This window comes from Engraulis encrasicolus, chromosome 24 (genome assembly GCF_034702125.1).
Source record: "Engraulis encrasicolus isolate BLACKSEA-1 chromosome 24, IST_EnEncr_1.0, whole genome shotgun sequence".
In the NCBI taxonomy this organism is placed as follows: domain Eukaryota; kingdom Metazoa; phylum Chordata; class Actinopteri; order Clupeiformes; family Engraulidae; genus Engraulis; species Engraulis encrasicolus.
The window spans coordinates 7,932,400-7,960,360 of record NC_085880.1 but is presented as its reverse complement, the minus strand read 5'-3'; the positions used below and the strand labels follow the sequence as shown (position 1 = coordinate 7,960,360).

The 27,961-nt window shown below is 43.5% G+C and overlaps 2 protein-coding genes across 2 annotated transcripts; one reads left to right on the top strand and one right to left on the bottom strand.

The window, feature by feature from the left end:
- Positions 1-1,266: 1,266 nt before the first annotated feature.
- polr1b (RNA polymerase I subunit B) lies at positions 1,267-15,981 on the top strand. The gene is made up of 16 exons (XM_063191951.1): positions 1,267-1,465; positions 1,811-1,978; positions 2,405-2,551; positions 4,378-4,510; positions 4,935-5,071; positions 5,926-6,149; positions 7,084-7,255; positions 7,804-7,975; positions 8,163-8,272; positions 8,716-8,887; positions 9,304-9,437; positions 10,118-10,288; positions 11,131-11,287; positions 11,731-11,927; positions 13,890-14,140; positions 14,434-15,981. Exons 1-16 carry the CDS (start codon positions 1,271-1,273, stop codon positions 15,314-15,316), a joined length of 3,423 nt encoding a protein of 1,140 aa, XP_063048021.1. The 5' UTR covers positions 1,267-1,270; the 3' UTR covers positions 15,317-15,981.
- A 189-nt stretch (positions 15,982-16,170) lies between these two features.
- nanp (N-acetylneuraminic acid phosphatase) lies at positions 16,171-17,637 on the bottom strand. The gene is made up of 2 exons (XM_063191952.1): positions 17,462-17,637; positions 16,171-16,967 (listed from the first exon to the last, which is right to left on the bottom strand). Exons 1-2 carry the CDS (start codon positions 17,549-17,551, stop codon positions 16,326-16,328), a joined length of 732 nt encoding a protein of 243 aa, XP_063048022.1. The 5' UTR covers positions 17,552-17,637; the 3' UTR covers positions 16,171-16,325.
- Positions 17,638-27,961: the final 10,324 nt, after the last annotated feature.

The window sequence follows — 27,961 nt, the reverse complement described above, 5'->3', positions numbered from 1 at the left end:
TTGTTATATCTGAAACACTGTGCAAAAACTCATTTAGAATACATCAAACTATTAGCTACCACCTTTCCCTGTTGATCCCTTACCATCACAGATGGGCTTCTCAAGGTCACCTGCCTCCACTAGCGTGGATCTACCAAGTTGTCACCCAAAATGTGACCATCAAGTCTTTTGAATGTAATCATTTTATTTCATTTGTTTCACAAAGTGTTCCTCAGACCTCACTAATGTTTTTTTTGTTAACTGATATCATAACCAGCAAATAAATATTTTGTCTTGGAATAAAAAAAAGATTGAGTCTGTCTTACTTAAACGTTTCTATCACTCTGTATTGAACATTACATTTCAATGAATGCATGGCTAGGGCTACTGGCTCTCACAGGTACAAGGTCAGTTATTTTTAACCAAAGTCTGGATTTGTCAGACCTGTAAAGGCTATCATGGGGAAGTAGCCTACAAAGAATGTGGAGTGACAAATGAAAAACACATGAAGCATGTTAAGTCCCCAATAAACAGTAGACTAGTTATGCAACTGTTAAATCTACATATTCAGTTAGTTATGTGACTTGTATTAGGCCCTACTGTTCAAGTACTTCTTACAGGCACCAGGGGGTGGGGTGGGTGTGTGTATGAACTGTGCTTCCTTATATATTAGACCTGTATGCCAGGAGGTAGGAACCTTTCATTCAAGGGGCCACTTTAAATGTTATAAAGTTCTTCTACGGCCAAATTTAGTCTGCTTGCCTCTGCATCTGTTTGACAACTGTGTCTCGTCATCGTTGCTGCCTTTAAAAAAACAAAAAGTGGAACTGTTAGACATCACAACACATCATGACAAACACCCCACCACACATTCCTCCAAGGCCAAAATTATGAACACATAGCCTACCAGGATTTCCCCTTGCACTTCAGGCCTCTGTTGAAGACGGACACCTAGCAGGCCCCAACCTCACTGGAACATTTGGACTGACCCCAAAGACGACCTATTGAGAGAGAACTAAGAAAATCTTTGCTGATCCTCTGGACCCGGCCTGAAGAATATCACAAGTACAGTGTGAAAAAGAGGATTCATTGAAGACGCTGATAATGATATTTTGATGGTAATAAGGGACCAAATGTACCAAATTCCTTTAGGGTGCAACAACTGAGAGTGGCTGTAGGCTGATGTTTGCTGTTACAGTTATATTCCACGCCACAAGGTGGCGAAAGCAATCACTGGCCCTAGCTCGTTCTCTGAAGAAGAAATCGTCTTCCTGCATTCCCCCATGTGCACATGAAAGCAAAAACAAGCATGGACTACTCCACGAAATGGAGTAATTTACCCACTGCTCCAAGTTTAAAAAACTTGACAGAACCGGGGTTTGGTGTCCCAAATGAACAACAGCATGCTGCGGTGCAGGACCTTGTGAAAGCACACATCGAGTCGTTTGATCATGCTGTCACCGATGGGCTGTACCGAGCTGTGCGGGTAAGTTAACATGACCACATCGTGCCATCATATGGAATTATGCGCTATAGATGGCATATAACATTAGAAAAGACGATGTATGTGCAAGGACATGCAGAGGTACTGCATTGGTGTTTCCGAACAACTAGCTGTGCTTTGCACAAAACGAATTTAGCTGTGGCTACAAGGGGCATAAAGACAGCTAGGGCTTGAGTTTCGTCAAGACACCGGTTGTTTTGCCGATACATAATAATGGGTCCGCTCCAGACAGTTGAAGAAAACGGCCCCTGAACGCCGAAGTGGTCGGTGGATCACCCTCATCTGATGTGAATTTGACACTCTTTCCCTTATCATTTCCGTCCTCAGGCCGTCCCACCTGTGGAATTCACCTACAAGAATGACCGGGTGTCTCTGGCTTTCGTCGAAGCCTCCATTCAGAATCCCGTGGCCAGCAAGGGAAGCATCTGTAAAGATGTGCGGATCTACCCGGCTGAGTGTAGGGGCAGACGCTGCACCTACCGAGGAAAGCTTGTGGTATGTTTATTGTCATAGTTATTTCTTGTTCATCTGTTTAAACGTGTTCTAATTTCAGTTGGGAAGGCCATGTAGGCCCTATATCACTGTTGTGACGTGTGTGTGTGTGTGTCATCACCAGCCACTGGTCAATACATCATGGGCTTTGGATATTGATGAAAACTAGTTATTCTTGTATTATTTGGGAGCCTTGTTCACTTACACACATATTTGTCGTAATGCTTTGTGGGCTATGTTAAAATAACCCAAAGGGGAAAAAAAACTATAAAAAGGCTCACAAAGTACTGTTCAATTTCTGCGTTATAGACAGTCTGTCCATCTAGAGATGGAGATGGCATAAAGAGTCAGCCACAGAAAATGTAGGACTAATTAACTATTTGAGTTTCTTATGTCTTGATTATTGTTTTCTTTTGTGTGTGCCGTCAGGCGGATATCAGCTGGTCGGTAAACGGAGTACCAAAAGGCATCATTAAACACAGTCTTGGCCAGATACCCATTATGGTCAAATCCAAACTGTGTAACCTGCACAGCCTTTCTCCAAAACAACTCATCGAGCACCACGAAGAAGCAGAGGTACGAAAAACTCTTAGAATGTCACCACACTCCAGTTTTTTTTCTTCACGTTACGTTTTATGTATGTATGTATGTATGTATGTATGTATGTATGTATGTACAGTGCCCTCCATAATTATTGGCACCCCTGGTTGAGATGTGTTTTTTAGCTTCCAATTATTTTATTTTTTTTCTAAATAATATGGGACCTTAATGGAAAAAAAGAGAAAAATCCAACCTTCAATACAAGTGCATTTATTCAGTGGGGAAAAAATCCCACATAAAGAAATAATTATTTGACATCAAATAATGTGTGTCACAATTATTAGCACCCCTGGTGTTAATATTTTGTACAACCCCCTTTTGCCAACAAAACAGCACCTAATCTTCTCCTATAATGTTTCACAAGATGGAAAAAGACAGAAAGAGGGATCTTCAGCCATTCCTCTTTGCAGAATCTCTCTAAATCATCCAGAGACCTGGGTCCTCTCCTCTGTACTCTCCTCTTCAGCTCACCCCACAGGTTCTCAATGGGGTTGAGGTCAGGGGACTGAGATGGCCATGGGAGGAGCTTGATTTTGTGTCTGGTGAACCATTTCTGTGTAGATTTGGCCATATGTTTAGGGTCATTGTCTTGCTGAAAGACCCAGTGACGACCCAGCTTCAGCTTTCGGGCAGAGGGCAACAGATTTTGATTTAAAATGTCCTGGTATTTCAAAGCATTCATGATGCCATGCACCCTAACAAGGTTCCCAGGGCCTTTGGAAGCGAAACAGCCCCACAGCATCACTGACCCACCCCCATACTTCACAGTGGGTATGAGGTGCTTTTCAGCATGCGCATCTTTCGTGGTACGCCAGACCCACTTAGAGTGTTTGTTGCCAAAAAGCTCAATCTTGGTCTCATCTGACCAAAGCACACGGTCCCAGTTGAAGCCCCAATACCGCTTGGCGAACTCCAGACGCTTGCGTTTATGATTGTGAGTGAGGAAAGGTTTTCTCCGTGCATGCCTCCCAAACAGCTTGTTGGTGTGTAGACAGCGCCTGATGGTTGATTTGGAGACTTTGTGACCCCAGGATGCTACCATTTGTTGTAATTCTGTAACAGTGAGCTTTGGAGATCTTTTGATTTCTCTTACCATCCTCCTCACTGTGCGTGGTGGCAAAATAAACTTGGGTCCTCGTCCAGGCTTGTTTACCACTGTTCCAGTTGTTTTGAACTTCTTAATTATTCCTCTCACAGTGGATATGGGCAGCTGCAGTTGAGTGGCAATCTTCTTGTAGCCTCTGCCTGACCTGTGAAGATCGAGGCACATCTGCCTCACTTGTATGCTGTGTTCCTTTGTCTTTCCCATGTTTAAGAGTGGATAAGAGAAATGGCCTCGGTGTCACGTCATATTTATACCCCAGGGAAACAGGAAGTGATGAATTACTAATTAAATGTTCCTACATACTCTGGTAAACTTTGTAAACTACTGTAGAAATGACAGAAATGCTTCAATTATATTTATTTCCTGGGAATTGTTAAGGGTGCCAATAATTGTGGAACAGGTGATTTAATGAAAAATAATTATTTTTTAGTCAGGGATTTTTTTATTTTCTTACAATTCATTTGAGTTGAAGGCTACATTTTCCTACAATTTTCAGTGTGACAGTATTCTTCTGCAATAAACACTGAATTTATTTTAAGGCTTTTAACACATCTCAACCAGGGGTGCCAATAATTATGGAGGGCACTGTATGTATGTATGTATGTATGTATGTATGTATGTATGTATTTTATGAGTCTGAAGTGATATGTTTAGTGAATTGACATACCTAAAATTTCCATGGGTCATACATTCTCAGGAGATGGGTGGCTATTTCGTAGTCAACGGCAACGAGAAGGTGATCCGTATGCTGATTATGCCCAGGAGGAATTATCCCATAGCCATGGCCCGCCCCAAGTGGAAGCAAAGAGGACAGGGGTACACACAGTATGGTATGTATGGGCCCACCATTTAAAAAATATATATTTTGTATGCTTTTAAGCCTTTATTTAGACGGAACAGTTTGAGAGTGTGACGAGCGAAAGAGACATCTGTAGGAGGATTGGGAAATAGCCTCAGGTGGGAATCGAATCCGGATCCTTAGTGTAACATTGTAGTGCCTTAGCTGCTTAAGCCACAGCTGAGGCCACGTCCGGCCATCTCTCGAATCAAGAAGGAGCATTCTGGCTTTGTTGACCTAAACTCTTCCCTAAAACTAATCATCCGTGAAGTCAAGATGCTGTGAAGGCATGGTTTTAAGTGCAGCAGCAGTTTTGGACGCCATGGACATTACATACTCTGGTCAAATATTACTGCCTGGTCAATGAGTCAAAAAGGGATGCTGTGTCTGAATGATACCATGTTTGTGCATTACAGGTATTTCTATGCACTGTGTGAAAGAGGAGCACACAGCCATCAACATGAACTTGCATTACCTGGACAATGGCACAGTGATGCTGAACTTTATCTTCCAGAAGGAGCTCTTCTTCATTCCTCTAGGCTTTGCATTGAAGGTAAACACACGTTTTTGGCAATTTCTTGCAAGGAAGGGTACTTGCTTTCAGGTATGCTGATAGGAGGGTCGGGGGACAAAGGGGTCAGTTGTGTGGGGTCAAGGGAGATGGGGGGGCCAGAATTGGGTCCCCGTTACTTTGTATGTATTGAGTGGGGGGGCTTTTTAGATGACTTTGTCACGAGCCCTGCCAAAGCTGTCAGTGGCCCTGCTCTCTTTGATGTAGAATTATCAAAGGGTACAAATGATATTGTTTTTATCTAATATTATTATACATTATATTAATTTACAAATTATCTAAAACTGTGTAGAAGTTATTAGTTGTAATTGACGTCATAGGCGCATCAGTACTTCCTTCTTTGACTATGCCCTGACAAAGACCACCAACGCTGAAACATGTTGGCTGTTTTTAATTGATCAAATATGACCTATAGTAAAGCCTTGGGAAGCCCTAGTCATTACAGCTGTGACTCCTTCCATTTACTAAAAGGGCACCTGCTGAAGTTGATGTAAAATGGTGATTTTCCAGAAGAGTAACTACGCCACAGTAGAGTAGAGAAGTTATTCTAGTTCTTTTCCTGTATCCACTTTATGTCGAGTGAACGCCCCTTTAGGAGACCTTCGGTTAGGAGACCTTCGGAGTCCTGAGGTTGAGAATAAATGGAGTCCCCTTTAGCGCTGTAGATGGCGGTAGTACTTCTTGTGCAAACGCCTCGAAAAGAGAAGAAGAACGAGGGGACAACGCCCCCCTAGGAGACCCAAATTGAGCAGACTCTTTTGCATTGGGTGGGCGGGTTTTGCATCCTCTTTATTACTCTATCCTCTTTGGTTGTGTCCTCTGTGTCCACCATTCAGGCCCTGGTGGACTTCTCAGACTTCCAGATCTACCAGGAGCTGATCAAGGGCATGGAGGAGAACTCCTTCTACAAGAGCTGCGCCTCGCAGATGCTGCGCCTGGTGATGGAGCAGGGCTGCACCACCCGCGAGAAGGTGCTGCGCTACCTGGGAGAGCGCTTCCGCGTCAAGATGAACATGCCCGAGTGGTACACGCACGAGCAGTGCGCCCGCTTCTTGCTTGAGTACGTACTCGAACTGCACTGTACTGCTACTTTTGTTTCAGTTTTTAGGGCACTTTCAGAAATTTAATTTGATTTAAAAAAAATTGGTAACACTTTCTATGAAGCCCATATCTATAGCGCATTATGAGCGCATTTATAACATATTATAATGCACATTATAATTACTTACAACGCATTACAACTACACCGATGATGTTTCATGATGCTTTATGTTAACAGTAATGAATAACCATGAATCTAGCTTATAACACTTTATAAATCCAAGGGTATTATGAGTGCTCATGACTGGATATAAACTACAGGCGACCTGATGGGGCTTACAGTACATTATGATGCATTATAGATGTGCATCATACAGTGCATTATAGATGCATCCATATGAACTTCACTTTACTTAGAGCACACATTGACGACTTATGATCTCACATGAAACATTATAGCATCGTATGAGCCCTTATGACAGTTTATCATCCAGGTCTGTGCATAGAGGGGTATAGGTACTCAAAATGTACTATAAGCCCCATCAGGCAGCCTGTAGTTTATAGCCAGTCATGAGCACTCATGACACCCATGGATTTATAAAGCATTATAGGCTAGATTCATAATTATTCATAACTGATAATATAAAGCATCATGAAGCATTATGAGTGTAGTCATAATACATTGTAAGTAATTATAATGTGCGTTATAATTTGTTATGAATGCGCTTATAATGTTGGCTTTAAGTAAAGTGTTACCAAAAAATTTAATTGGTCAGCAGAGCCATCAAGTTGAACTCTCAGGTGCCCTTATCCTTAGTACGTACTTTGAATGCCCATCTCTTTCACTCTTTCACTTTTTCTCTCTCTCTCTCTCTCTCTCTCTCTCTCTCTCTCTCTCTCTCTCTCTCTCTCTCTCTCTCTCTCTCTCTCTCTCATCGTCATCACTGTAACAGCGAGTGTCTGTGCATCCACCTGAACACGGACGTCGAGAAGTTCTACCAGCTGTGCCTGATGACCCGGAAGCTGTTTGTGTTTGCCAAAGAGGGCTGCATGGAGGAGAACCCCGACAGCCTGATGTGTCAGGAGGTCCTCACTCCCGGACAACTCATGCTCATGTTCATCAAGGTACTCTATGCTCTTTCGCAAAGGAAAAGTTCATCCAGGCACTCCAAGCAATGTCTCGAAATGGGAAGTTACATATTTTTTTAAAAATTTGGACACCAAGTGTATGCCGTGTACAGATGACGCCATGGTCCATCATTAGAGGTCAGAATATTTATCTGTCCGTAGTTTTAAAACCATTTCAAAAGTTTTGTTTTTACGACCTGGCTAGGACACCCTCAAAAAATACAAGTTTGTTTTTCCAGCCCATACATCCATCCATCTATCCATTTATCTATCCACCCATCCCAATCCAGTAGTAATGCATGTCCTCTCTGTGAGAAGTTAAATAAAGAGGTGCAGACAAGGCTTGTCAGACAGTAGAATATACTGTATGTTACGGCAGAAAAAGTATCGAGCAAGTAACAACAGACGTTTTGGGTCTAGCCCATTTTCAACGTCTCTATCTTCCTCTACTTTTTAGTAGTTTTAACTGAGTAGACGACCCAAACAACACACACTTCAAAGACGAGGCGCAGACGATGACCTTGTTGTTTTCCTCATCTCTCCAGGAGAGGCTGTCGGCTTGGCTGGTGTCTCTGAAGTACGCCCAGGCCAAGAGGCAGCAGTCGTTGCCGATGGAGCTGACCACCGAGGCCATGCTGAAGATATTCCACATGGGCACCGATCTCACCAAGTCCTTCGAGTACCTCCTGGCCACCGGCAACCTGGTCTCCAAGACAGGTGCTTTTTTTGACCTTGACATATGACTCCTGCGTGTAGAGAAGGTTATGGTGTACGGAGATATAACACACCTAGCTTTCGCAAACATCGATCACGAACTTAGAAAACGAAAACGTCTCTCAAGCTACATGCTTTACTGGACTGAGTTTTTTTTCCATCCTCTCCTCTCGTGTGTTTCTATCGGCAGGTCTGGGAATGCTGCAGAACACAGGCCTGTGCGTGGTGGCGGACAAGCTGAACTTTGTCCGTTACCTGTCGCACTTTCGCTGCGTCCACAGAGGTGCCGCTTTTGCTAAGGTCTGTCGTGTCAAGCCATAGTAAGGCATTGCTTTTAATTTCACAAGAGATAGTAGAGTAGATATTACTGTTAAGTGTTTGTATATTAACGAGACTGTTTTCTATATGTACACTATATGCATTTTATTTTGTTGTTCTTTTTTCCTCATTTGCTTTATATTACATTACCTACACAGTCTGGATCAGACCCATGTCTTAGTGCAAATCAAACACAACTGTATTGATTATGTCACTTGTTTATTCAATTCCTAAATTGATTTAACTGAATAGTGAACACACACACACCTTTCTTCTGTATACTTGCTTTGTACCAGCCATTCATTTCTATGCATGTGACCTGAGAGTGTCTCTATGTATATGACAATTAAACGTTCTTGTATCCTTGTCTACGGCACATACTGTAAGTGACCTCTGACCTTGCCAACCCAACGTAACCTCTGCAGATGCGTACGACGGCGGTGCGTCGGCTGCTGCCGGAGTCCTGGGGCTTCCTGTGCCCGGTGCACACGCCAGACGGGGAGCCCTGCGGCCTGATGAACCACATGACGGCACACTGCGAGATCGTGGCCACCACCATGTCCACCACCACCCTGCCCGCCCTGCTCTGCTCACTCGGTCAGTGCCACTCACTCTTAGAGAGAGAGAGAGAGAGAGAGAGAGACAGACAGACAGACAGACAGACGCACGCAATTATGTAAAGAAAAAAAATGGGCAGAGGGTTGCAGGTTCAAATCCCACCCTAACTAATCCAAGGCTGAAGTGCCCTTGAGACCTAACCTTACATTGCTCCAGGAACTGTAGCCATTGCCCTGTACCTAAATAACTATGTCACTTTGAAATAAAGCGTCAGCTAAGTGTAATGTAATGTAATTATATTTGATATTTAAAAGGATTACGGATGGGAGGGGTGAACTCTATTGCCCACCCCGCAGAATTGGTCGCTCGCAGAGAGGTTGTCAGGTGCCTGTTTCTTAAAATACTAAGGCATGTCTGATCTTGCGTGTGTGTCTGTGTGTGTGTTTTGTGTACAGGGGTGACTCCCGTGGACATGACTCCCAGCCTGCCGTATGAGGAGTGCTACCCAGTGGTGCTGGACGGGGCTCTGGTGGGCTGGGTGGAGAGGGAGCTGGCTCCAGCTCTGGCAGAGTCCCTCCGGAGGTTTAAGGTGAGCAGAACCAGCAACTTTACCTCTGACAAGCAGGATAGGGTTTGTTTGTTTGTTTATCAGGATTTGTTAATACATCGCTTGGTTGGTTGGTGTGCGAAATAACTAGCCAACGCACACCAAGGCTCAAGCTGATACTCATTAAGTTTTAGTGCTGTTCTTAACTTGCTTGGCAGGGGGGCTGTGATCTACAGGTCCTGTTCTTTTTTCATTATGGACTTGCAGATTTCTTCAAAGACTTCTTACCTTTCTTAAATGACTGAAAGTTGGTTATGTTGTCCCTGATGGGAATGTCATCATTTGATTATGACACAAACTAGATGTATAGGTATAGAATTACAAATAGAACATAACACACAGACTTTTGTATCTAGAAGAGTCACCTCACAGGTTTAAGGAGAGTCGCACCCTCTCACGCCCTATAAACAACAACATCTAATGTTGTCCAGCCGGTGCAATGCTCTTAACAGCACGGCTGGCCAATTTGAGTCATGCACGTTGACTGGTGACAAATTTCTGCATTTGTGTCCCTTTGTCTATTGTGTGGGCACATGTTTACCTCTACATTCTTTCCATTCTTTCCTTCATCCTAAAAGTGTATGGCCCACTGTCATAAACTCCTTAAAAAATAACATACTCAACCTTTTATGCAAGACATTTTTTTGCTCCTCCTCCTCCAGGTGTTGAAGGAGAAGAGGGTTCCCCCCTGGACGGAGATCGTGCTGGTTCCCTACACGGGCAAGGCCAGCCTCTACCCTGCCCTCTACCTCTTCACCACCCCCTGCCGCATGGTGCGGCCCGTACGCAACCTGGCCCTGGGACAACAGGAGCTCATCGGCACCTTCGAACAGGTACTCTAATGGACTGGGGCGAAAAACACACTATTGATGCTTAAACTCATCTGTTAATTTATACTACTGACATGTCAGCAGATGTGTTTGCTGACATGGTGGTATGAAGAAACATTGGTTTAAACATTGAGTGGTGTTTTTTTATCCTCAATCTACATTTTGTTTACTTGCGCCCAAAATTAAGATTCATCTCAGAATTAGAGTACCCCCATCCCTTCTTGCACTTTACTGGGCTGACCAGTCCGTGGAAAACATTATTCAGCTATTTAGTTGTTAAACCGCAGCCTGTGAAAATGATTGCCTTGGGACACTGTGCCATCTGCGCATGAATATAGACTGAAATCCTATTCGTTTTTCAGGTGACCTGTTGCCATGTGGGATAAAAAGTATCTTCGGTTAAAATGTTGTTTTCATCTCAGAGGTCAAAGACGTTCGCTCCTAACTCTGAGTGATTCATGTGTCTAGGCCTTCATGTAAAAAAAGCGATCATGGTGCCCACTAGGGCTGCACAATTTATCATAAATGTATCGAAACCGCGATGTCAAGAGTGGCAATAGGCGTATCGTGGAAATTACTTAATTATCGCAAACAAGTAAAACATTTCTGTGCAGTCTTATCACTAGCTGAATATCAACAAATGCGGAAGATGCCCGCCATGACCACAGACACGCCCCCCACATAGACTGACAAATATTTCTAAATATTGTTTAAATATGGTTATCGAGGTATTGCATGCTGTTATCGCATATCGATTTTTTTATGATATCGTGCAGCCCTAGTGCCCACTCTGCTGCAGTTCCTTTCACATAATTAATATGCATGTCTGCCTGCCTGCGTGTCAGCTCTTCATCAACGTGGGCATATTTGGAGACGAGGTGGAGGAGGGCGTCACCAGCCACCAGGAGCTGTTTCCCCACAGCATGCTGAGCGTGGTGGCCAACTTCATCCCCTACTCTGACCACAACCAGAGCCCCAGGAACATGTACCAGTGTCAGATGGGTAAGACCACAGGAACATGCACTAGTGCCATTTTGGAATTAATTGACAGAACAACCAAGGAATAAGACCCTAGAAATATGCACAATTGTCAGATGGGAAAGAACATAGAAAGATATACCAGTGTCGGATGGGTAAGAAGCATGTACCAGTGTCCTTCTGAAATGAATTGACTTAACAACCAGTGACCAAAGTGAATAAGACCCTAGAAGCATGTTGCAATGTCATTTTGTCAATGGTTATGCAAACAAGGAGTAAGATCCTAGAAACATGAATTAGCATCTAACGCAGGGGTGGGGAACCTATGTTTCGAGGTGGTTTATCTTTAAACCACCTACATCAGATGACTGTATACCATCAGACAACCACTGACAAATTAAAATACCAAATGATGATCAGTTACTAAAACGTAGTCATTTCATTTTCTCTCCTCATCCCCTCTGCAGGTAAGCAGACCATGGGCTTCCCCCTGCACTCCTTCAAAGAGCGCTCCGACAACAAGCTGTACCGCCTGCAGACGCCCCAGAGCCCGCTGGTGCGGCCCGTCATGTACGACCACTACAACATGGACAACTACCCCATCGGCACCAACGCCATCGTAGCCGTCATCTCCTACACGGGCTACGACATGGAGGACGCCATGGTGAGTGGACGCCAGTTCATCTTGACCTTTGACACACACACAATTCCATTCATTTCAGTTTTACTGTACACCAACAGTTTTATTAATTTCAGTTCTCCTCCTGTCAGAGAGCACCGCCTAGTGGTCATCCGAAACTCATAGAACTGCAGTGACATACGCAACCATCACTTTATGGAAATAGATGTTTAGAGACATCGACAGACAGGGAGAGGGAGAGACGCACACACCTTTATTATTCCGATCGGATAGTGACCATAGACATAGACCATAGACATCTGCAGGTTCATCCACGTCCCAGTACTTGAAAGGTAGATGTAATGGGGTGAATGCACTTAAGGTCATCTTGACCATAACACAGTTTTATGATCAAGTTCAGGGAGGTCACCAAGTGCGCTATGGTGAGTGAGTGGCACTACACTGCTCTGGCATCCATCTTGACCTTTTACACACAGTTTTACAATCAGGATTGTTCAGATTCAAGTTCACAGCTGAAAATGAAATGTTGAGTCTGACTTAATCAAACTTGGGATGGGATTTATTTTATTTTTATTTATTTTTTGCAAAAACACTAGTCTAACATCGATGACGACTATTTGAAAATCGACCCCACCACCCAGTCATATCTTTGTGCATATTTAGAAATGTAATGAAACTAAACCTAGTGAAAGTAGCCTAAGTGAGACCCTGTACAGATTTTTTTATATGGGGTCTGCATTTTTATGACATTTTGAGACTTGCATTCAAGAATAGTTCTTTCGAAATCCATGTCGAATATTCGATAATTCAAAAATCATGTCCCTCTTGCAGAGGGTGCTTTATTTGAGTTGTGGTCATCTTGGCCTTTGTTTTACTGCGTAGGTCAATGAGTTCAACATGACAAGTAAGACCACACTGAAAGTAGATGTTTAGACTAGTCAAAGTCCGATTACACAAGGGTGGAAGGGGGTTGGGGTCTACCTGGGTTTTCAGGACATGTAAACATTGAACATCCTTTGAACATTCCATGAGCTTTTGTTCTGTGCAGCAACTCCTCAAGGGCAGAAATAACGAAATCACATACGCAGGTCATCAAAAGGAATTGAAAGTGTGTTTCTCTCCATACCAGGGCCCTCATTTATCAAGCATTCTTGGGCACAGATCTGTGCGTAAAGCATGCGTGTGGTCATTCCTGAGCAAAGGGTTGGATTTCTGAACATGTACTTGGACGTAGAAATTTGCCTAAATCTACGTACACCCCAGACCATGCGTGCGAGTGGAAGAAACATGAAACTGCGAAAATCTTGACCGCGCCGGATACAGTTTGCTTTGAATTACAATGGAGTATGGCCGTGTGCTATTCGACAGTGTTTGTGTCCATGTGTGTCTCCTTTTACTTATTTTGAAACACTGTCGTCCTCCGCACATTTTATAAATCCCGATTTTTCTGTACTTGCGAACATTCTAAATTTCACTTGAAGGACACAATTTAGAAGACATTCTATGAATTGATGATAAATGAGGCCCCAGATGTCCTGGGTATTCAGTTGAGAAATTGTAATTGAATTTGGCTGGAAAATGGCTCTTGGAACAAACAAATGCCTGAATTTATCAGTCTCAAACGGAGATAAAGCTGTTCATAATGGTAATGTTAGCGTCTTCAGATTGTTGGTTGTGTAGCAACACTGGGCACACTGGGGAAGGCAGAACGCCGAAACGCGTCTGTAATAAAGAAACCTATGCATGGTGCGACCTTTTCTCATTTTTCAATACAATATTTTGGTCAGCACCCTAAAAAGAAGAGAAAAACTGTTGGGTGACGCCTGCTCCAACCTTTATGAACTTTATGGTTGTGTAGCAAGCCACTGAAGACAGACGGCCAAATAACACTCCAGACAAAATGAAAATATAGTAACTAAAACAAATCATGTTTTTGCAAAGGATATTCAAACTGTTCACAACCTTTTGTGCTGTTTCCATCTCCAGATCGTGAACAAGTCGTCGTGGGAGCGAGGCTTTGCCCACGGCACGGTGTACAAGACTGAGCTGATCGACCTGGCAGAGAAGGTGAAGGGTGAGGAGGGGGTGGTGTTTGGGATACAGCCCGGGGACCCCAAGGTGGAGGGCCGCCTGGACGCAGATGGCCTGCCTGCCATTGGCACCACGCTGCACTATGGAGACCCCTACTACAGCTACGTCAACCTCAACACCGGCAAAGGCTTTGTCACCTTCTACAAGTAAGCACTCACATACTCTTATTCTGGGGGTGTTTCTAGACTGCGTTGCTGATAAACCAAGTTATCAACTTACTTGGTTGCGATACAATTTTCCAATTGGCAACCTACGAAGTTGTTGGTATACTCACACATGTATGGTGCCATATTGAAACATTTTCCAAAAATGTGTTAAATCTTAAAGTAGTGTTTGGAGATATTAATCTGGGTCTTAAAAGTTGCTTTAAAGTGCTTGAATCTTACTTGAACCTTGTTTGTTTGTGTGTGTTTGTTTTTTTAAACTCTTCCCTTGCCAGGAGCCAGGAGAGCTGTGTGGTGGACAACATCAAGGTGTGCAGCAACGACACCGGCACGGGCCGCTTCCGCCGAGTCTGCGTGACGATGCGCGTGCCCCGCAACCCCACCATCGGCGACAAGTTTGCCAGCCGGCACGGCCAGAAGGGCATCCTGAGCCGCCTGTGGCCCGCCGAGGACATGCCCTTCAGCGAGAGCGGCATGACGCCCGACATCCTCTTCAACCCGCACGGCTTCCCCTCGCGCATGACCATCGGCATGCTGATCGAGAGCATGGCGGGCAAGTCGGGGGCGCTGCACGGCACCTGCCACGACGCCACGCCCTTCAGCTTCTCCGAGGAGCACCAGGCGCTGGGCTACTTCGGCCAGTCGCTGCGGCAGGCCGGCTACAACTACTACGGCACCGAGCGCCTCTACAGCGGCATCAGCGGCCTGGAGCTGGAGGCAGACATCTTTGTGGGCGTGGTCTACTACCAGCGCCTGCGTCACATGGTGTCGGACAAGTTCCAGGTGCGCACGACCGGAGCGCGGGACAAAGTGACCAACCAGCCGCTGGGTGGGAGGAACGTGCAGGGCGGCATCCGCTTCGGGGAGATGGAGCGCGACGCGCTGCTGGCCCACGGCTCGTCCTTCCTGCTGCACGACCGGCTGTTCAACTGCTCGGACCGCTCGGCGGCGCAGGTGTGCATGGACTGCGGCTGCCTACTGTCGCCGCTGCTGGAGAAGCCGCCGCCGGCCTGGTCGGCCACGAGGGCGCGCCGCACCATCTGCACGCTGTGCGGCAAGAGCGACGCCATCGACACGGTGTCCGTGCCCTACGTGTTCCGCTACTTTGTGGCCGAGCTGGCCGCCATGAACATTAAGATCAAGCTGGACGTTAAGTGAGGTGCCCTAGTGCGGCGGTGCGTTTCCACCAACACTGTGGGTGCATGCCAATGTGCGGACTCCCGTCCACCACCAGTGCTTGTGGCCTCGCCCCGCCTCCGTGGAGAAAATAAAGTTTCCCCGCAGTCAGCGTAGGCACAACAACTTTTGGGGGACTGTTCTTCATTTACCATCCAGATTGCAAATGACAAAATGACATAGAATTGTGCCTTTGCAAGATATTGAATTAATTTTCTGTCGTCATCACGAAGTCACAGGCAGGCAAGGGACGGGAGTCTGCATATTGGAATGCACCTGATAGTTAGCAATGGCGGGCCATGGGCTTGAGAATGAAGCTGGATGTGAAGTGGAGCGAAGTGAAGAGAAGAAATCCAGTGCATTGGTGTCGAGGATGCTACTAATGTTGGACTAGGAGGGAAGGTTGGTCAGGCTTGCATTTTCCCACACCATAGTTGGCAAAGGGCCATGGACATTAAAATCTGATCAGAGAAAGGGGGGATGAATGTTGATCAGGGCTGTGTTTCCCAAAGTCCAATGGGAATCCAACCAATTAGATAACATGTTAAGCAAAAGTGTTTTTGGGAAACAGCTCCCATAGGGAGTCAGGGGCCCCATAAATGGCTGTGATATCGTTGGTTTGGGAGCCCATCATTTCTGGCAGCTCTCCTGCCATTGGTTGTTGAACATCACAATATATTTGCTTTAGCTGTAACTGAGGGCAGAATTCCCATTTCATGAAAGTCATGAATGTGTCATTTATTGTTTGTGTGTGTGTGTGTTTGTCATTGGCCACAAACCACTTAAATATCCATTACATTGTAAAGGAGATTGAAAATATATTTTTAAGAACGTAATAATGCAATAGTATCTTTATTCATTTCAGTGTTTCAAAACGCCTCAGCTGCACATCACTCAAAATAACAAAAAAGTCAACAACAGCTTCATGTATAACAATAATACAAAGAATTGTTCTCATCACATCCATAAATAGTTTGTTTAAGTGTATACATTATTTCAAGGCGGCAAGCACACCAGGTAGGTCCAGCACAGTTGCAATTGTGTAATCTGGTCTAACCGAGCCTTCCAGGGGTATCTGGCCGTTAGGGTTGACCCACACAGTGGCACGAACCCCAGCATTAAATCCCCCCTGAATGTCAGTGTCCAGAGAGTCCCCCACCATGATGCAGTCTTGGGGCAGGACACCCAGTTGGCGGAAGCAGTGCGTGAAGATGGAGACAGCGGGCTTCTCCTCCGGGTGTTCTCCCCCTACAACCAAGCCACTGAATAGCTCTCCCGCACAGCCCACCGCCTGGATCTTCTCTCGTTGGGTCTGCGACTCTCCGTTGGTCAGTAGTAGCAACCTGTGTGTTTTCCTGAGCTCCTCGAGCATCGTGCGGACCGGGGGAGCAAAGGTCAGCAGTTGAAGACGAGTACCTTTCCAAATGCGGTAGCACTCCGCCGCCAGAGGTCTGCCCCGATCCACTCCCTCACATTCCCGAATCGATTGTTGCCAATGATCAATGCGAACCTCGTCGATATTTCTGCCATAGTTAGGGTCGAAAGATTCGTGGCGAAGCTTGACGGCAAACCTCTGACATATATCCCTAATGATTTCCTCGTGTCCAAGCGAAGTTTTCAAGAAGTCACAAACCTAGAAGACAGAGGAAGGTCAATGATGACTTGATTATCGAATGAGTGACATGGTCCAACTTATTACAGTTCAGATCTGATTAAACGCAGGCTAAGTAGACTACTGACTCAGTATAATGTGGAACGTGTTTACTACCTTTCTGCTGTAGGCCTAGATATACCGCCTGTATGCTACACATTTATCTTAAAATAACAAATATTATTTGGGCTAAACCATCTGTGTTTTTCTACCAGGACCCACGGCTAGCCAACAAAGCCGAATAAACCATTGTGCCGTTGTTGCGCAGCCGCCGTGTTTGTAAAATGCACGGGAATCTGAGGAACAACAATCTACATTATCCGAAAAGTGGATGGGAAGAACTTGATGAAACAGGATCATAAAAAAACACAAAGTTGCGCTGATGTAGTCTTCTGGCTGACATAACCATTCGGCTGTAGAACAACGGCGCCAGCTTTCCGTAAGAATGAACAATGAATTAGTAAAACGTTGTTTACCCTTTCAATGGCAATCCGTCCCGCTCCAGCTGTATCAATCAACGTGTTGTCCAAATCGAACAAAATAACTTTGACACGACTTCTGTCCATGTTGTTTCACTGCCGGAGATTCTCATTCATATGCGTGGACCCTCTGATACGGATGTTGTTCCACAAAAACACGTGAAAGGAATTTCGCGCTGTATGCTGGGTAATGCAGTTTTTGAGACTCGCGTCACATAGAAGCCATCAATACCCAAATTGGAGAGTTTTGCATGGGCCTATTGGATGACTTTTGTGTTCGATTAAGATCGACTTGTTTGTTTAAGATTGTTCTTACTTAAAATTAGAATAAATAGGCTTGTTTCAGGTGGATAGACAGCTGACATCACGGTTGGAAAACTATTTTTTGTTAAGCACATGTTCATGCACAGTTTTGCCCTCCGTGAAAATATACAATGTAGCATACAGGAAATATCCCTGGGACCAGATCACATTAAATATTAGATTTGTATATTCTTAAAAATATACTAGGCCTACGCTACTCAGAATAATGTATCCTATTACTCTGCGCTAGGACCAGGAGAGTTTAATCTGTCAAAAAAAAAAGTGGCAAAAATTGCCTCTGCCCTGGTATGGGACCAGATACACCCTATGCAGGGCCGCGTTAACCCTCGCCGAGGCCCGGTGCAGACGCAATCCGGGGCCCCTACACCACATTATAATGAGCCATATTCAAAACGCATGAAACGCAGGCTACACGGTTTACTCCAACACAAAAAAGGGTGCGCTGAACCCAAGTTCACTAGTCACAACGCAGGAAGCATAGCCAGCTGACAGGGAGGAGATTCTGTGCACTGCCGTTTGTCGGTTCAGCTAGAACTTCCAAACAGAAGCACAACCAAAAAGTCTCTTATTTTTGCTACGTTGCTGCCGACCAATTTTTATCGAATCGAAACCGTCGTGGTAAACACGTGTTAAATAACTTAACCTCCAATGGCCTTGGAAAAACTGACTGACTGTCAAAGGAAAGTAGCCTAGCCTACTCAGCTGTGTCGCTTGTCGCAAGGAGGGAATCCCCTTAGCAGCGAACCACTGCAAAGCGAAGCTGTCACGAAATCCCCTCAAAATGTAGTCTACCATAATTAAGAAGTCAGCAGTTTTCATCTAGATGGTGCATTACACTGTATGCAATCATTACAGTAGACTACGGTGCAAATTCGTAATGTTTAGATGTGGATCACACGTTTTTTTTCTTCCAGATAAGAGCCACTTGCTAACTGAACAATCTGCGAGTGGTACCCAGGCATGTTTTAACTGAACACAAACCCGAACGCAAGGATATAGGCTACGCTGACAGAGCATCGACATTATTACAGTGCTTTAGAGAAATGGCCATAACAGTGCTTTTGGAAAATGCGACTATATCATTTTAGTGTTTGCTAAATCCTTGGCTTGCCCTGTTGTTGTCAGACGGTCAGAACTTTGAGTGCTGGTTGGTGCACTTTACGCAGCATTATTGTGAACACTTTTTAATAACACCTCAGAAGTGATCCTCGCCGCGCCATGCAAGACTTTTGTTTCGCGAACGCAGTTGGGTGCGTGATTTATTTCCCCATGTTTTGACTATAGAATAAGATAAAGTTCGGTTGGTGTGCTGTGCTCTTGTTTGCTTAGCTTACATGATTGCACAAGTCCATGATCGCTATGCAACCATTACAAAAAGCGATTATAACACTGACCTTACAAAAATGACTAACGTTGCCAACCTTCTCTTCAATGCGGTAATCCATGCCGGGCTGAAGTTTATCCGTACAATCTGAAGCAAGTGCTGACGCCGAGTTTCTCACATCTTTTTTAGACAGTATCCCATCATCAAACTCAAAAAATATTGACCACCGTTTTCACTGGTGGCACACAACCAGAAGCATCTGACTGAAATGATTATTCCGAAGACCTCCGATTCCTGCGTGCATGCAGAGGCGATTCTAGGCTCAGTAGGGGGGCCACGTGAAAATTAAAAAGAAAGAACACTTGTAACAAATCGCCACTTCTGTTCCCCAGCTACAGTCTTGGGGGGCCCAAGCTGCCTGTCTAGCCTGGTGACAAGATATGCATGTGCGCCTCTGCTTGCCTACGGATGGCGAAATGCATCAAAAATACAATTGATTGTCTCAAAATATCGTTTCATATTTTCCAATCTCACGACGTCCGGGGCCCCCTCTAGTGGCGGGGCCCGGTGCTGCTGCACCGGTTGCACCATAGGATAACGCGGCCCTGACCCTATGTAGCCTTATCGAAAACTCTGACCTCTGCGCTTCAGTATTCACCTTCCCTGACACAAAATTGTGTCCAACAGCAGTATATATAGGCCTATATACCTGTGCATGCATACACATACATAGCCTACATGCATGCATACATACATACGTAGGCCTACATGCGTACGTACATGCACCTACAGTCAATCCGGAAAGTATTCACAGTGCTTCACTTTTTTCACATTTTATTATCTTACAGCTTTATTCCAAATGCTACAAATAAATCTCTGTTGTCAAAATCCTACACAAATTATTCCATTATGACCATGTGAAAAACAAGTTATCTTGACAGTTTTAAAAATTTATAAAAAATAAAAGAACAAAGAAATCATTTTTACAAAAGTATTCACAGCCTATGCTTAATACTTCACCTTTGGCAGCAACTACATTCATTTTTTCATTTCGAAATGAAAAGGGATTAAAAGGGAGGTCATCAGTGTGTGTTTCAACCTTTCAGTACATTGAAATTGTGCATTATGAGTCTGCACCTGGCTAAAATAGATGGGTGTGAGTTTTGAATGAAATCCTATGGAGAGTATCATGGTCTGCTTCTGTAGTCACAGTGCATGTTGACATGCATGCTTCTTAAGATGTAATTCAGATTTCCAATGTTGACGGCATTCGTACATCCCCAAACGATGTCAGTCCCACTACCATGCTTGACTAGCCAGATGATGCACTTTTTGGTAAAATTCACTTGTTTACCACCACACATGCTTAACACCATCTAAGCAAATTTGTTTATCTTGGTCTCATCAGACCACACGACATGGTTCCAGTGATCCATATCCTTGGTCTGTTCATCTCTCTTGAGACCAAGATAAACAAATTTGCTTTAAATGGCGCCAAGCATGTGTGGTGGTAAACAAGTGAGTTTTACACAAAGAGTGCATCATCTGGCTAGTCAAGCATGGTTGTGGGACTGACATGGTTTGGCGATGCATGGATGCCGTCAACATTGGAAATCTGAATTACACCTAAAGAAGCATGCATGTCAACATGCACTGTGACTACAGAAGCAGATCATGATACTCTCCATAGGATTTCATTCAAAACTCACACCCATCTATTTTAGCCAGGTGCAGACTCAAAATGTACAATTTCAATGTATTGAAAGGTTGAAACACACACCGATGACCTCCCTTTTAATCCCTTTTCATTTCGAAATGAAAAAATGAATGTAGTTGCTGCCAAAGGTGGTTCTACAAAGTATTAAGCAAAGGCTGTGAATACTTTTGTAAAAAATATTTCTTTGTTTTTTATTTTTATACATTTTCAAAACTGTCAAGACAACTTGTTTTTCATATGGTCATAATGTAATAATTTGTGTAGGATTTTGACAACAGAGATTCATTTGTAGCATTTGGAATAAGGCTGTAAGATAATAAAATGTGAAAAAAGCGAAGTGCTGTGAATACTTTCCGGATTGACTGTACATACGTACATACCAGGGCTTGACACTGGCACCTGCCAACCAGCCAAATGCTGGTAAAACTTGGCTGTGGCTGGTAACAATTTCTGTGTCACTAGCCAATTTGGCAGGTAGCTTATTCTACGGTATGACATATCAGAATAACATAGCCTCTATTCTGCACTTTGCCCCTTGTTAATTGTTTGCTTAATTAAATTCAAGAAAAAGCTCAGTTACTCAGTTTCTATGTGTTTTATTTCCATATAGAAACCCATGCACTCATCGTCTTGCTTTAAGCACCTCATCTTCTGAGGTTAGATGTACAGTGTCATCAAGTCATGATAAAAAAACAAATGTGGCTAGTAGAATAGGTGGATGGCTAATAACTTGGGAAAACCACTAGCCACAGTGGTCGGCAAGGAAAAAAAGTTAATGTCAAGCCCTGGTACATACATACGTATGTACGTACGTACATACATACATACATACATACATACATACATACATACATACGTGCATACATACATACATACGTGCATACATACATACATATGTGCATACATACGTAGCCTACGTACATACATACATATACAGCGAGTCCAATAATCCCTTGCTGATTTTGTTGGTTTGCCTACTAACAAAGACATGATCAGCCAATACATTTAGTGATAATATGTATTTTAATATGTAGAGGCAGAATATCAAAAAGAAAATATAGAAATTAACTTCATAGAATATATATTAATTTATTTCTATTTCACTGAGGGAAATAAGTAGGCTATTTGATCCCCTGCCAAATGATAACAGTTCCGGTCCCACAGACCAGATTGGCACTTTCTATCAACATGTCATCTGAATTAAAGACTTGTGCACATACTAGCATGCATAAAAGACACATTGAATCAGCAGAAGCAGAATCAGTTCACCATCAGTCCAGTGAATCATTCAGACTGCAACCTTACCAACGTGGGAAAGACCAAAGGATCAGGGACAAGATTTCAGACCTGAACAAAGAGGAAATGGGCTACAAAGTCACAAGAAAGACACTGGGTATTAAGGACCCAACTGTTGATGCATTTCTTCCAAAATCTAAGGAATACAAAATGACCATCCATCAGAATGTCTGGGGTTCTATACACAATTTGACCTTTTGGGATTCAATAATCATGAGAACAGAAAGAAAGCATCCTAGACCTGTACGGGATGAACTTGGCAATGATATCATCTTCTGGGACCAAAATCACTGAGAAAACTTGGTAAAATTGGTAGCACTTAATGCCACAGAAGATTCAAATCCTGTAGTGAACACATGGTACCCCTGCTTCAGAAGGAACCTGTGCAGTCCTACCTGAGGGTTGCCAATGATCAGAGTGGTTTAGGATATGATAAGGAGGTGCTGTAGTCAGATGAAACCAAAATCTAGATGTTTGGCATTGACACAATTCAATGTGTTTTGAGAAAGAGAACAGCCACCTATGATCCCAAGAACACAATCTTCACCATCATGCATGAAAGTGGTATCGTTATGGTTTGAGGGTGTTTGTCTGGCAAAGGCACAGGGCAACATCGTCAACGAATGGATGGAGGGAGACATGTAACGTGCAATCCTGAGTGAAAACGTCCTTCCCTCCACCACTAGACTGAAGGTGGGCCATTTTTTGATCTCCCAACATGACAATGATATGAACATACAGTCAAAGCGACGAAGGAGTGGCTCAAGAAGAGGCATATGAAAGTCATGAAGTGGCCTAGACAGTCTCCAAACATTAACCCTATAGTAATTCTATGGAGGGAACTGAACCTCCCATTTGCCAAGCTACAGCCACAAACTGTTCATGTTTTAGAGATAATGTGCAAAGAAAAGTTGGCAAAAATCAGTTCAAATATATGCACAAACATTGTCATGAACTAAAAGAAGCATCTGACTTCTGTGCCAGAGAACTAGGACTTTGCCACAAAGTAGGCTACATTGTCTTCTTTGGCTATAGGGATCAAATACTTATTTGCCTACATGAAATGCAAATCAATTAAAATATCTTCTTTAAAGTTATCTTGAATTTCTTTTTGATATTCTGTCTCTCCATGTTAGAATACATATTAGCATTACATCTAAAGACTGATCATGTCTTCATTAGTGTGCAAACTGGGAAAATCAGGAAGGGGTCAAATACATATTGGACTCACTGTATATATAAATGATGGTGCCCTAAGTTGCCCTAAAAACAGGAAAATATGACCTCTGCCCTAAGACCAGGAAAGATTCGCCTGTTTTCACACAAATTTGTGGTAAACAACTATCTGTGCCCTGCATGGTACCACCAGATATGATTTAAAACTAACCATCTAGTGAAGTTTGCGGATGATACAACACTGGTGGGCCTCATCACTAAGGGCGATGAGACCCACTACAGAGAAGAAGTAGACCTGCTGGCCAGATGGTGCAAAGACAACAACCTCCTGCTGAATGTCAACAAGACCAAGGAGATTGTTGTCAACTTTCAGAGGGTCCAAAAACAACTGCCACCACTGACCATCGACGGTGATGCTGTGGAGAGAGTGAGCAGCACCAAGTTCCTTGGAGTGCACATCAGCGACGACCTCTCTTGGACCACCAACATTACATCACTGGCGAAGAAGGCCCATCAGCGTCTCTACTTCTTGCGCAAACTAAAGAAGGCAAGTGCTACACCCTCCATCATGACAACATTCTACAGAGGAACCATAGAGAGCGTCGTGTCCAGCTGCATCACAGTGTGGGGAGGAAGCTGCACGGAGAAAAACAGGAAGACACTCCAGCGTGTTGTGAACACAGCGAAGAAGATCATTGGAGTACCACTCCCCTCCCTGCAGGACATTTACACCGCACGCCTCACCCGAAAAGCATTGATGATCATCAAAGACACAAGCCACCCTGCACACAAACTGTTCAGCCTCCTGCCCTCTGGAAAGAGGTACAGGCGCCTCCGTTCCCGTACCACCAGGCTTGCAAGCAGCACGATGCATCAAGCAATCAAGATACTGAACACTCAACCCACTCTCCCTTCACTGTCAGCCTCTAGCCAGCCAGGCCACTGACAACGCTCCCCCCCCCTCATCCCCACCACCATATCTGCGACTGAACATTCCACCTGCACTACTACATCTGTGACTGAACTTTCAACCTGCACTAACTCAAAACATGCACACACACACACACACACACGCACACACACACACACACACACACACACACACACACACACACACACACACACACACACACACACACACACACACACACACACACACACACACACACATACACACAAGCACACTGCACTTTCTGCACAAAACCCAAACATACACACACTGACACACAACTCATACTCACACACACACACACACACACACACACACACACATACACAGGTACACACACACAGACGCACACCGCACTTTCTACCTGCACTAAACACACACACACACACACACACACACACACACACACACACACACACACACACACACACACACACACACACACACACACACACACACACACACACACACACACACACACACACACACGCACACAAAACACATACAAACACACACACACACACACACACACATACTGCTGCTGGTGTATTTAATAAAACCTTTTTTAATTATTTATTTTCTTCAAATGCTACTATTACTATGTCAGAACGCTATAAAGGACTTTTAGAAAAAGCACAACAAAATACCTCCTCTTAATGTATGTTCTCTACAAGTCTTCTGTTGTCCAGTCTTGCACTTTAAATGTCTGTATGAGCAATGTCTACGTCCATACTGTCTATGTCCATGTATGAGTACTGTCTATACTGTCTATGTCCTTACCTAGATTAGTCTATGTCTGCATGGGAGAGCAAGAAACGCAATTTCAAATTCTTTGTATGACCAGTGCATGTAAAGAAATTGACAATAAACTTGACTTGACTTGACTTGACTTAAAAGCCAATTTATATTTAGTAATAGGCCTACACAACGCTAATGTGTCAGAAAATGTGTCGCCTGCCCTGGGACCAAGAAAATTGTGGCAAACAATGGTCTCTGCCTTGGGCCCAGATACACTAGGACTACCCTATGTTGCCCAAAGAACAGAAAATGACTCTTTTCCTGGGAAAAGGATAAAGTCACCTGCCCTCAAACAACATTGTAGCAAACAATGGTTTCTGCTCTCTCTGGAACCAGGTACAACAGGTTTGTTGGGTAATCATTTCTTCATTTTATGGCAAAAAGTAAACACTGCTGCAGATTAATGTTTTCTGCAGCTTTTACAGTTTTGGTATTTCTTAGACCCACAGCTTCCAAATCATTCACAGAACTTCAGATGGCACTAATTGTGTTCTAACACTAGAGGGCAGCTACGTATGGCAGACATTCACCTTCAAGCTTAGACGCATTCTGGTCTGCAGAGGACTGATGGCTTTTTTAAATCATTGCCATGTTACAGCCATGATGTAGGCCTGTGAGAAGTAGACTATTGTATTTGGAGCTTGCAAACATTTGGCTGTCTGAGGAGGTGTCCATGAAAGTGTATGTTGAATGCTGAAAAGATTTTTTTAAAACATTTTTTTTAAAGAATCACCATGAATGTAGCTTCATGTAGGTCACTAATTCTTAAATAAAATCTGTGATAGGCTATTAGTCAGAAACAAAAAAAACCTTTTTTTAATAAAAGTTCAAAAGCAGGAATGCTTTTTTTGAGCGAAAAGGACTAAAGCACAAGCAGCCTATTATGCATTTTGTAAAAATCATGCCCTTTTAAATCTTTATTTCAGACACAAAGGGAGATCTATAAAATTTAAACAAATATAATATAAAATAAAGAAAGAAAATAAATAGCCTAGATAGCACATGCATATCACACTAAGCAAAAGAAAGAAAGAAAGAAAGAAAGAAAGAAAGAAAGAAAGAAAGAAAGAAGGAAGAACTTAAGAAAGCATGAAGAAAGTGAAATATGGACTGTTTGTCCAGTTTCTTTCGAGTATATTCTGATCCTAACTCTAACCAGGAAACAAAGCAAGTGTAGATACTAGGGGTGTAGCGGCAAAAATCACGGTTCGGTACATATCTCGGTTTTCGGCTTACTGTTCAATACATTTTTGGTAGTATATGGGAACAAAATGGAAAAAACATGTTCTTCCTCAGCATGATGTTTATTTCACAACAATAATGTCAACATACAATGAAAAAAGGAAAATACATTCAAACTGCCACTTTGGGTTGGAGATTTCATCAGTGTAAGACATAGTACTTTTCTCTAGGTTTCACAAAGAACAAGCCTCTACACCTGTTTTTTTCTTGCATTCTCTCTCAGCGTTCTGCATGAGCCACCGCATGATGTGGCAGCATAATGTAAAAACATGAACAGAGTAGCCTGTTACTCTACCTTTCGATACAGCACTGTTCGGTTCGATACAGGTCTGTTCGGTTTGGTACAAATACAATACATTGTTACAGGCCTAGTATATCATGTGAACCAACTCACGATTCGGCAGTCAGTTCCCTGACAGTATAACACACTGAGTGATGTCGAAAGTTGTTCTTCCTGTAATATTTCTGTCAACAGTAGGGCAGTGATTGATTCATTTCCCTTCTGCCTTTTCTAGAAACACACTTTACCAGTAACCAGAGCAATTAACAGGCCTGATAGGCTATATTTTTCTCACAGTTATTTCCAGCACCTCCTCATGAGGTAGTGCAAGGATTTATTTCCATCTTAATGATTGCCTATTTGTAGTAACCATTTTCAGTCTACAGATACTAGGCTGTCCTGCATGTCTGTCGTATTGAATCTTATTGACCCCTATTTCCTACATGTTTGTATGTTGAATGCACAACACCTAACATACAGGCCTACTCAAATTCCTTATATTAAGTAAATGAACATGAACATAATTCATATTAGCAAGAGTAGAACTGTAATTACACTTAATGTCTTGGAGTGTTCTTTTAGTAATTTGCTCTTATCATTTTCCATATCTCCCAATGTGCTGAACTTCCCGTTCTGTAGTTTATTCAAGAGTTTTTAATCAGGAGTTTCATTCAGGAGTTTTTCAAGTTCAAGTTTCAAGTTTATTTGGCTAAATAAACTTGAAACTTGAAACTTTTTATCAGGCAAGCACAATGCATGAGGAAAGCATCAAACTGAATGAGAATATGTCGATCATCCACTTGGATCCTTCAGCACAACCCTGAGTACCTGAGTGAGATTTACATGTGCAGCAGTTACTCATATCATCCACATGTGTGAATGTGCTTCTCTGTGCAAGCTATTGAGTAGACCCCCTCACTTCACCAGGGGGTCCGGGCAGAACATTTCCGTTTACTCGGCCTGCATGCTGAGTCTGCCCCTATATGTGGTGAGTTTTACTGGAGCGTTAGGGATTTTTTTTTTTTAAATGCTGCTTTTATGGAGAAAATTGGTGCGTGAGAGTTGGGCCACACCAAAGGCCTAGGTGCTGCTCTGTTATTGCGTCCCACATGTGATGGCTCATATTTACCTTACACCGCTGTGTAGCTTTCTTTATGTCTTTTTCTCGATCTGTCATTCTCTTTTCCTCTCTCTCTTCTTTCATTTTCACTGTCTGCATTTAGCCTTTTCTCCCCCCTCTCTTTTTCCCAACCTGTCATTCTTTTTCTCTCTTGCCTTTTCTCTGATATCTATCTGTCTGTCTGTAGCCTTCTCTTTTCTGTGTCTGTGTCTGTCTCTCTCTATCCATCTCTCTCTCTCTCTCTCTCTGTCTCTCTCTCTCTCTCTCGCCT